The sequence below is a fragment of the Alligator mississippiensis genome, chromosome 4, assembly GCF_030867095.1.
Source record: "Alligator mississippiensis isolate rAllMis1 chromosome 4, rAllMis1, whole genome shotgun sequence".
Taxonomy (NCBI): domain Eukaryota; kingdom Metazoa; phylum Chordata; order Crocodylia; family Alligatoridae; genus Alligator; species Alligator mississippiensis.
The window spans coordinates 168,635,429-168,646,185 of NC_081827.1; the positions used below are offsets into that span (position 1 = coordinate 168,635,429).

The following is a 10,757-nucleotide window of genomic DNA, read 5'->3' on the forward strand; positions in this document are numbered from 1 at the left end:
TGGGAAGGGGAAGGGAGGAGGGCTGAGTGAGTGGAGACCTTCTCCTCTAGGTCACTTTTTGTTTCCAAGGTTCTGAGCCTTGCTGTCTTTCCCACCCTCTCAGCTGCATTAATCCAAGTGCTAACTCAGGAGCAGAGGACACTGGCTGTAACCAACACAGGCATGGTGTGAAAAACTGGCAGTGGTAAAATAGCCCAACCTGCCCTAATTCCAGCCATCTCCCAACACCAACTCTATACATCCACATCCAGTAATACTTGATACAAATACATCATCATTTACCATTTAAACTTCATGCAATCTTTTCATATACAAGAGGAGCAGGGTCAGGATCTGTGGAAGAGGTCATTAGAAGCCAACCTTTGTTCCCTGCTACCGTCCCTAACCGTATGAGGAATTTGCTAAACATCAGATGGGATAAAACTCGACCTAGATGCAGCGCAAAGAGGGCAGCAAGCCTTGTTCCTTTCTTGTGCTGCTCCAAGAGATTGTGAGCCACTTAACACATAATCTGCATATAAAATGAACTGTTCCAAACAGGAGATTTTACCACACCTTCAATTCTCCTATGAAATACGAATTTTCATTTCTACCCAGGAGAACTTTTCCAATCTTTTCTCCTATGCCTGAAGAAGGGTGTTTGTGCCCAAAAGCTTGCAATTAAAGAATTATTTTTGAAAAAAATCTAGGTGGTCTAATAAAAGTATTGCCTCTGCCACAAGTTCTGATTCTCTTCTACCTAACGCATAAGAGTCTTATAGCCATGTTTCAGGCAGGCAGAAAGCCATGCCATTGCAATGATTGTCAGTGAGATCTAGTTCACAACCAGGGTGGGGAATTGCCTGCAACTTTCCCCATCATAGTTCCATTTCCCCATTGTGATCAAAGTTGACTTCTAATGACCTTTTCCACAGACCATGACCCTGCTCCTCTTGTATATGAAAAGATTGCATGAACATTTAAATGGTAAATGTTGATGTATTTATATCCAGTATTACTGGATGTACAGATAGCTGAAGTGCCTTTGAGAAGGGGAGATAGAATTTATGGTAAATATGTTGTTGTTAAGAAATGAACAAAAATAGCTGGCCACCTTTTTTATGAACATAATGAACAGGTAAATGTATAAGGTCCTTTCAAATTCTTGGGATTAATTTATAATAATGCCTAGTGCCTTTTGAAGCCTGCATCTCAATGTGCTTTACAAGAGGCAAGCAAGCATCATCATCTGCATTTTACAGATGGGGACACTGAGGCACAAGGATTAAGTGACCTGTCCAATATCACACAGCAATGTATTAAGTTGGGGAATTGAATTGCACCTAGTACCTGGGGATTCAGTTCTGCAGTTAGGAGTGGAGGGAAAGTCAAATAAATGCTACTAAGACTACAGCCCTGCAGGTCTCTTCAAACCCATTCTGCATGTGTACCTCAAGCTGAAATTAAATAGGTGGGGATGCCATAAAAATAGGTTGCCTTCTCGCTGCTGAACGTAAGCATTTCTTCAGTAGGGTGTTTTTTTTTTTGTGGGCTGTAAATGTGCTATGTTTCATGAGAATGTAGTTTGGGGCTGTTCCACTCTGCAAAGATCATGCTATGGAACAGGCAGAATACTGGCAGTCTGGGTTTTGCAAGAGGAAGCAGTTGCATGTTTGTCTGTGAGCAGTGGGGGTCAGTTTATTATACAGCCTCCCTTCTCTTTAAAAGGATTCTTGTCCTCAGGAATTCCTTTTAACAGAGGATCCTCCGCTGCCATGGATTCTATGTATTCCACGAGCTCTTTGCCCGTCTTGGAGATCTGGAGAGAGAGAGAAGCATCTCTTTTTTGTCATGGTAGCAAGGTCTCATTACAGACTAGATCTGACCTAAGGTCTCCCTGCTCCCTTCTGTAACAGGGGCCATGGTCTGATGTTTCAGGGGAAGATGCAGGAAGATAAAGGGTAATCTGCCCCATCCCCCAGCCCTCCCATTAAGAGACCATCCTCTAATGTCTAACTGTGGTAGCACGTTGCTTTATATCCCCACTAAATCCTTCTCTTAGCATTATTGATTAGAACTGTGGAGATCCCTATTAAAGCAACAATCTCGCTTTTTGATGAGAATTACTTTTTGCAATCAGGCTGTTTCTTGGCCCTGCACCAGGAATTTCCCAGAGCCCCAGGGCTTGATCTAGCACGGCTGGATGGCTTGAATGGCTCATGAAGTTTCATCAGAGCAGAGGATGCTCAACACCTGCAAAACTTCCTTGGCCATACCATTTTAGTTGCACAGCCAGGGCAGTCTCTGCTGATGCTCTCTCCGATGTTGTTAGAAACTCGGGCCATGCTAATGTAAATATGGTTCTGCTCAGCAATTGTATGGTGAATGTTGGATATTGGCCAAGATTTTTCATTCCTCTAGTTTACTAACCATGGCCGGTAAGGCCATGAGAAGGAGTCCATGGATTGTGCTTACTCCCCTTTCAATTAAAAGTTTCCCATTTAAAGACATGTGATCGCCCACAAAGTTTTGAAGTTTGATAGTCTGTTGGGTATTGGAACAACCTCTCTAGTCCACCTAGCCATACGCACCCCTGCCAGTGTAGGATTTTTCCCCTTACAGTGTACGATGATGTTGTTGTTATTCAGTGCAACTGAATTATTTTTATGCAGTCTCCCATAAATGATGCAACCATTTTTTGAGAGGAAGAGGAAGTGTCAAGTGCAAGGTTGCCTATGACAGCATCTAAAATATACTGTCCTTACAATCTGTTATTATCTGATCTCGCTGTTCATTAGGTCATGAAGGGATCTTGCAAATATCAAAACTCCCAAAGGCTTCAGCACAGAATGGAGTCAGGCTCTTTGTGCACCTAATGACATGACAGGCCAGATTTTCAAAAGATCCTAGCATGATGGGTGCAGACCATCATTATGAAGAACTGCTAGGACTCAAGCCTTTACCCCCCACAAAGTGACCAGTCCTTCTAGATGCCAAGTACCCTGTTCCCATAAGGGATTCAAGGGCAACCAGTGCCTTGTGACAGTAGTCTATGTCGGCAGACTCAAATTGTGCTCAGTTGGCAGGCAGAAGAGACTCTGGTCAACTAAGATCTGTAGTTACCCCAACACTGAACTTGTCCAGTGTGTGACTAATAGAAAGAGTTACCATTTGTCTTTCATTCTTCACCTCCTTTTTCAGCTGGTCAAGTTCCATCTTCCGAAGCTCTTTCTCTGTCATATCTTGGGCCATTCAGTCCTGCAGTCATAATGAAAGGCCTGTCACTATGCCACATACTAATATTGGCCTGCCTTAGTGAATGTATCAGCCCATCTTCTTTTAGGACTTGAAGTCAGAGGCCCAGGACAGTAGAAAGGATTTAGGCTCTCTGCTTGCCCATTCATAGCCAGCATGGAAATGTCCATCATGATTTTTTCCAGCATTCCCTACAAAAGATACCCGTTTTTAAATCTTGATGGGCTGGATCCTCAGCTGGTATAACTGTGCCATTTAGGTAACACAGGAATTTCTATGTTGGTTCAGACTAGCAATCTGTCTGGTCCAGTATCATCTCACTAGTGCAAGGTATTTCAGAAGATGTAGGAAAAATTTGCAGCAGGTGCTTATGGGGGATCCTAGCCCCTAAAAAAAAAAAAAAATCTTTCTGAACCCCAGGAGCTAGAGGTGGGATTATACCCAGAAGCACAGGGGTTGATACCCCTTCCTAAACTCTCTTGTTCCAATATTTATTACAGATGAACATTTGTGTAGTAGCTTTTGAAAAGAACCAGTGAACCTGTTTCTTAGAACTGCCCATGTCTCTTCAATTAAGAGAGTGGTTTTGTTGCAGACTGTTTTTTCTGAACTCTGAGCATACCACACTGAAGGAAGGATATCACAATGGGTTCATTACCGAGATGCAGTTCCAGTTAAATGTATTAATACTTTGCTGTTCTCCATCCAAGAGTCCCAAAGTGCTTTACAGACATTAATTAATTAAGCCTCACAATATCCTGTAAAGAAGGTAAATGTCATCCCTGGTTTACAGACATGGTGACCTGAAGTACCAAGATGGTTCTTATGGCTTTCTCCAGGTGGGTGTTAGAGCTGGGACTAGAACCAGAGTCCTGGCCCTCAGTATAAATCACAGCCCAAGTGATAGGCAATCTGAGAATCTGGTGTGGCTGCTTGGTGGAGAGGCTAATTGGAGTATTTCACCAATCATTTCTTCCCTCCTTTTTCTCAGTTGAAGCCCAACTCAATATCTAGTGCTTTTATGGTTTTCATGCAATGTTTTGGTTGCTAATTTTCCTTAACAGAAGAGTATTAAAAACAAACTGGGTACTGAGAACTGTCCAGAGAAACTGCAATTGCTCCGAGCGTCTGAATATGTTGCCAGAGTGCACATTTGATATGTATTATTTCAAGAGACGATCAGATGCAGTTTGAGGCAAATGCATCTCAAAACAGAATCCTATCTATGAAAATAGAACAAGAGAGATGAAACTTGTGGATAAGTTAGGGCTTGGAAAAGGATTGGAAATTTTTAGGAACAATCAATTCACATGACAAAATCTCTATTAAAGCACTACTTGACTGGGGTTCTGGTATCAACAGGCATTAGTATAAATGAAGGTTGATGGAATGGGTCTGAGGTTTAGAGGTAGTTCGTAGAGACCTCTTGAGGAAGAGGGATCTCTTTAAGCAGAAGTTTGTAATTGAATAATACTCTAAAAACAGCAAAGTATCAAAATGCACTGGCCCACGCTACAAACTATCCAATTGCATGTCTAGAATCAAAGGCAGTTTGGAATTTGAGTACTAAAAGGTAATTAAGTATAAAGCCAATAGATTCATTTTAATGCCTTTGCTACCAGAAGAATTTGCAGCAATCTTAATTTTTCTAGCACCATGCCTGCTGTTTCAGTAAAATAGTCCATCTCTCTCTCTCCCTTCAAGTCCTGCTGTCTACAGAGAGCAGCAGATGAATCCAGTCAAACTCTCTAGCTAGGATAGTTTCTTACTTGTCCTACCCTGACATTCATATCAGCAAAAAAAAAGCAAGCTTCTCTAAATGAAGCAAGAATAGAGCTCATAGGACCAGCAGATGCCCCAACAATATCACCTGTATTATTAAGCGGGGTGGGGGGGAAAGGGCACTTACCTACAGGGTGAGGGCTTCTACCTCCAAAATGCCAAGAGGTTCCAGACATACACGAGTACAGGCTGCAGGGAGAATATCATCTGCCCTTGTCTGCTGCTTCCACTTGAAGACTCCTTATTTACCAGATGGCTGAGAGAACAGATGTCTTCAACCCCCCCTAATCTGATAAGAGACTCAGTGTATTAAGCTGATCAGGTGTCATGCATTAACCTCAAAGCTTGGGGTAATCAGGGAGGGAGCGGGAGATGTACAATTAAAGCTGATCAATAATTTCATAGCTGATAACTAATGGCTGCTTACAATCAGCCCAGAAAGCCTCTCCAAGCTGGGGAGTCAAACTCCGGAGTTGAGTTCAGAGGATCTTCCAGTGATAATGCACTCAGTGTCAGATCTGGTCCTGGTTGGTAAAAATAGTTGGTGGAGACAGGCAAGACTTGCAGTTTGGAGCAGAGTCTGATGGAGAGAGACCATCTGGCTTCTTGGGGCCATCTTAAGCCACTGCTGTTCAAATGGTTAAGTGAACTGATGCTGGCAGATGTGTCTATACTACATCTGCATATGCCTCCCTATATTGGCTTCAAACTAGCGGGCTAAGCTACTGCTAATGATGTAGCCATGACAGTACAGTGGTCTAGCTTGGTAAGAAAAACCCATCCAGAATGACGAGTAATACTCAGGTGGCCACCCACCCATACCTCCACTGTCAGCCGCCTGGGTGATGTCTACAGGGGCTGCAACTTCCACAGTATAGATGCACCCCAAGTCTAGTTCCCCATGACCAGAGGTTGCTAATAGCAAAGGTGCTTGACCCCCAGAATGGTCACAGCCACAGGTGGCATTGACTGGCTGCCTAGTCAGTCTCAGCAGAGGAAGAGAAAGGTTAAATGACATCACTTGGCTGATGACAACAATGGTCTTCCACAGTAGGCTGAGGATTGATTTGGTGGCTGTCATAAAAATGATTGTTCTGTTTGTTCCAGAGATGGAGGACTTTGGACACCAGGATGCTCAGTCCATTTCATTAGGACTCTCCACCCATGTGGACCCTCATGCAGATGAAGCGATCACCTTCAGGCCTGTTCATTTAGTTACAACAGAGCCCAGCACTTCCTTGGCCTGGAGTAACCACCCCCATGCAGTTTTCACCATGAATTTATGTGCATGGTGAAAACTGCAGAGTGTTAACCACCTTCCAGCAGATTTCATTTGTTCATCATGGGCCAAACTCACTCCTGGTGCAACTTGACTGGAGGGCTGAATGTGAGCAGATGGCTAGGCATGTGCATTCATTCTCCCTCAGACAGCCACGATGGGGCAAACCAGGGAAGAGAGCACCTCATGGAAGTGACATTCCATGACCAATGAGAAAACCAGTGGGGCAGTGATAGCAGAAATGTGGTTGTGTATGGAGCTAGGACTAGCATCAAGGAAGCCTTCCTTGTCAGAGATGAACATAAATGTTCCCTTCCCAGATCAGCCCCCTGGCAGCAGTTGCCCTCTCTCCCTTATCTGTATCACTTCTTCAGTGAAAGGTCTTCCCAAAGGTGGAACATGAGTGTAACAGAATTGTACCTTCTTACCCAGGGTTGGGCAAAATGCAGCCCACGGGCCAGATGCAACCCACCAGGCCATTTTATCTGGCCCGTGGGGCCCCTAAAAAAATTTAGAAAATTAATATTTATCTGCCCCTGGCTGCCTGTCATGTGGCCCTCGATGGCTTGCAAAAACTCAGTAAGCGACCTGCCCAAAATAATTGCCCACCCCTGTTCTTACCCTAGGCCTGACACTGCCCTGGAGGCATGGCTGAAGCAGGAAGCAAGGCTCCAGCCCTTGGGATTGCAGGGGAGGGAGTTGACTGCTTTTACTCTTTGCCTGGGCTCTTGGTCTTGCTGGAGATTAATGGTACAAGTGACGTGGCTATAGAGTTTGTCAGGACAGGCTGTATGCCTTTGTGAAACCAGCCTCTGAACACACATTTCAGCTACAGATGGCTACTTGACAGCACAATGTGCTCCCTTAGGAGCATAAACTAACAGGCCAGCAGATGCCCACACCATGTTAGGGAGGACTCTAGAATATATTTCAGGTCAGAGAGAGTTGCCTATTAGGTAAAGCACTGCCCTGGGTGACTGCTTAGCCACTCTCCCCCTGGAAAACGTATGATATTTATCTATCTGGCTCATCTGTCTGAAATTTGCCTCAACCCCAGGGACCTCTGGGTGTCCACACCTGCAAAAGGGCTTTGAAAAACTGGCAAGCTTTTGGGGGACAGGAATGGTTTGTCTGAGGGTCTGTACAGCACCTAGCACCATGGGATGCTGCTCTCAGGCTGGGCTGTTTTATCATTATTATTGGTTTCTCCCTCAAGCTTTGATCCTTCTTAGACCTTTTCTTATAGTATTTTCACTCAGGGCCAAGGTAAAAACTGTACTACTTTATAGAATCATAGAAAATTAGGTTTGGAAAGGAGAAGATCTCAGGAGGTCATCTAATCCAACCCCCTGCTCAAAGCAGGGCCATTACCAACTATACCATCCCAGCCAAGGCTTTGTTTAGCTATGTCTTAAAAGCTTCTAAGGATGGAGACTCCACAGCTTCTCCGGGTAGGCTGCTCCAGTACTTTACCTACCCTCCAAATGTTTTCCTAATATCTAACCTAAACTTCCTTTGTTGCAACTTGAGACCATTGCTCCTTGTTCTGTCATCTGCCACCACTGAGAAGAGTCTAACTCCAGCTTCATAGTAACCACCCTTCAGGTAGTTGAAGATTGCAATTAAATCCTCACTGGGTGCATTTACATGTTTTATTAGCATGCAGTAATAAGCTCCAGCATGATTGCTCCTGAGCATGCTGTTTGAATGTGGGCCCAGGACTGCAGCACATTGAGCTGGGTTGGAGCAGCCACAGCTGGCAGGGGCCCCAGGGGCTCAGCCTGCCAGCCCGGGGCTCCTCCAACCCAGCTCAACATGCTGCAGAGGGGCTGGCTGGGACATGATGGGGGCTTTAGTCTCAATCCTCCCAAACTTGGGGATGGGGCCTCTTCTACCAATGGGACATGTTTCTGTTCCTCCTCCTCTGTTGCTAGGGCTCCCTATCTGTTCTCTAGGCAAACCACTGCAGGTGGAGATTAACATTTCTGCTTGCTGCCAGAGCTCACAAACTTCCAGCTTCCATCTTTCTGGGAATCTGTGTCCTCTTCCCTTCTAGTGCTGCCTCTGGCAGTCCTCCCTCCACAGTCCTAGAAGTATCCTCCAGCACTGAACTGATGAAGTCCTCATGGCAGAGGATGCTTCAGAGCCTTGCCATTAGGCCTGTGCGAAGCGGCTAGTATTCTCTTTGGATTTGATCGATTTGGAGGACAGCGATTCAATTCAGCGATTTGGCAGCGGCCGAATCTCCAAATCATCCAGGCCAGGCCCATCCCCCGCCCCTCTCCCAGCCCAGCAATGGCTGCCCTGCCTGCCCTAGCTCCCAGCACCTGAGGGACAGCACCAGAAGGTACTGCTTACATTGCAGGCACTCCGTCACCTGGCTGTCACTGGAAGGAGTCTGCAAGCCACAGTGTATGCAGTGCCAAACCAGGACCTGGGTGGAAGACTTGATTGTGAGCAGTCCTGCCTGGACAGATGCCTGACAGGTGCAAACAAAGGAAGAGCTGGCGGTGGCAGTGGCTCTAGCATTGCAACTTCCTCCAACCATTTCTCTGGGTTTCTTAATCTACCGCCTCTGCTCCTACATCTCTCCTTAAGCAGACCTTCCCTAGCAAACTCTCCTGTAAGCTAGCCTGGTCATTGCTCCTTGGTCCTGAGAGGTTCCTTTTTGCCTGCTAACCTGCTTCCTCTCACTAAGCTAACAGCAAAGGAAGGCAAGAGAGAGTTTCCAGGTAAACTCCCTAGCAAGCTGTCCCTCACTCTGGACTCTAGTTAAACAAGGAATTTAAGTATTATGCTTAATATACTTATGCTAAATATATATAAATTAGTTACTCCTAATTAAAGAGAGTGCTTAATTAAAGGCTCCCCTTCAAAGAGGGGGCCAGCAAACTGACCTGCCAACTGATTTTTTTTTTTTTTTTAAATGTCATGTCTTGGGCCAAATCAGTTTGGAGTTCTATTGACTCAGCAGAGCTCAATCATTCAAGTCTGTGTGGTGCTACCTCCAGCACGTATAATACTTCCCAAACTCTTCTGCCTGAGACTTCAGATACGCCCAAATCTATAGCAGGCGTTCTACATGCAAGCCCCAAGCCTGGTCGCCTTGAAGTTCAGATGCCCCCTAGCCTCGCTTGCCCTTACCCAAAAGGGCAAAGGAGGAAGTTAGAGGGAAAGTCCAAGAGCAATCCCCCATCACCATAAATTGTGTAGCTGATATTCTTGCATTTGGAGGCATTTGTAGACTCCTGCAGGGGTCAGGGACAGAGGACAGGGCTTTGCCCTCTCTAACTACACCGAGTCAGGCTGAGAAGAAGGGTATCTGCCCTGCCAGGTAAGTAAAACCACCTGGGTGGAAAGTCACCTCATGGTTTCTCCCCTGCCAGGAAAGAATGGACTTGCAAACTGCCCTGTTTGCCATCCCTCCTGTTCACTCAGGGAGTCTTCTTTTACAGCCTCCGGGCATGGATTGGCTCCACCCCCTCACTAGGGCTTTTGTCAGACACAAGCAGCAATCACCGGGCTAGCAGCTCTCCCAGCTGCTCAGGGCAAATGCCCAAACACACAGCCCACCAAACAAACACTCAGCAAACCAAATATGCAGACAGCCCTGGCTCACTTACCTGCCACGAGCAAGATCTGGTGCTGCTTCCTCTTTCCTTTCACTCCTAGTAAACTCCTTCCATACTGCCCAGTTTGCTATCCCTGGTCACTTAGGAGTCTACTTTTATACCCTCCTGGGCCTGGACTGCCTCCACCCCCTTATTAGGGCTTTTGTCAGACATGGGCAGCAATCCCCCAGCTAGCAGTGCTCTCAGCTGCTCAGAGCACATGCCCAAACACACAGCTCACCAAACAAACACTCAGCAAACCATTGGCGATGCCTAGGGGGTGCATGCAGGTGCATGCACGCTCCCTGAGCATGGTGGTGCACCCCCTGCAAAAAGGCACTGCCGACACTGCGGGTGGTCTGTGATCGCCACTGGCGCCGCTGCCAGCAGTGTCTGCAAGTGGTCACCAACCACCGGTTGGCGCTCACCACCCTCCCCCCTGCTGCTGCTGACACCGCCGTGGCTGCCTGTGGGAGCTTCCTGCTTGGCACTGCCACTGCCTGCAGGAGCTCGCCATGCATCCCCAGCCTCTGAGGGCACGTGGCATTCATGCAGCAAACCAAACACACAGACAGCCCTAGCTCACTTACCTTCCAGGAGCAGGATCTGGTGTCTGGCTCTTCTTCCTCTTTTCCTTCTTCCTCTTGCTCCTAGTGAACTGCTTACAAACTTCCCTCTTCACTGTCCCTATCTACTTCCTTCCTGGTTGCTTGGGGAATCTCCTTTTATATCCTCCTTCATCTTGCCTGTTTTGTGGGTGAAGTGGGCTCCATGCCAACGGGGACTTGCCCAAGCTTGAAGAAGCCCCAGCTGCAGGGCACACAATGCCAGCACAGCACAGCGAGGAAGAG

General features: G+C 46.4%; 1 protein-coding gene across 5 annotated transcripts; it reads right to left on the reverse strand.

Annotated features, from left to right (window-relative positions):
* Nucleotides 1-1,510: 1,510 nt before the first annotated feature.
* Nucleotides 1,511-10,587, reverse strand: GNGT2 (G protein subunit gamma transducin 2). 5 transcript variants are annotated; one of them, XM_059727043.1, is made up of 4 exons: nucleotides 10,497-10,587; nucleotides 5,144-5,305; nucleotides 3,148-3,237; nucleotides 1,511-1,798 (listed from the first exon to the last, which is right to left on the reverse strand). In XM_059727043.1, the coding sequence occupies exons 3-4, from the start codon at nucleotides 3,229-3,231 to the stop codon at nucleotides 1,673-1,675; spliced, it is 210 nt and encodes a 69-aa protein (XP_059583026.1). In that variant the 5' UTR covers nucleotides 3,232-3,237; nucleotides 5,144-5,305; nucleotides 10,497-10,587; the 3' UTR covers nucleotides 1,511-1,672. The 5 variants fall into 5 exon arrangements, with proteins under 5 accessions (XP_059583026.1, XP_019338149.1, XP_006277963.1 ...); XM_019482604.2 differs by lacking the exon at nucleotides 10,497-10,587 and adding an exon at nucleotides 9,919-9,990; XM_006277901.4 differs by lacking the exon at nucleotides 10,497-10,587 and adding an exon at nucleotides 9,919-9,964 and having other exon boundaries at nucleotides 5,144-5,300.
* Between the last annotated feature and the right edge of the window lie 170 nt (nucleotides 10,588-10,757).

Excerpts from the sequence above, each read along its gene's own strand:
- GNGT2 (XM_059727043.1), bottom strand. The coding sequence starts at position 3,231 with ATGGCCCAAGATATGACAGAGAAAGAGCTTCGGAAGATGGAACTTGAC. Across the intron at positions 1,799-3,147 it reads TGAAGAATGAAAGACAAATG|ATCTCCAAGACGGGCAAAGA; the intron begins GTAACTCTTTCT and ends CTCTCTCTCCAG.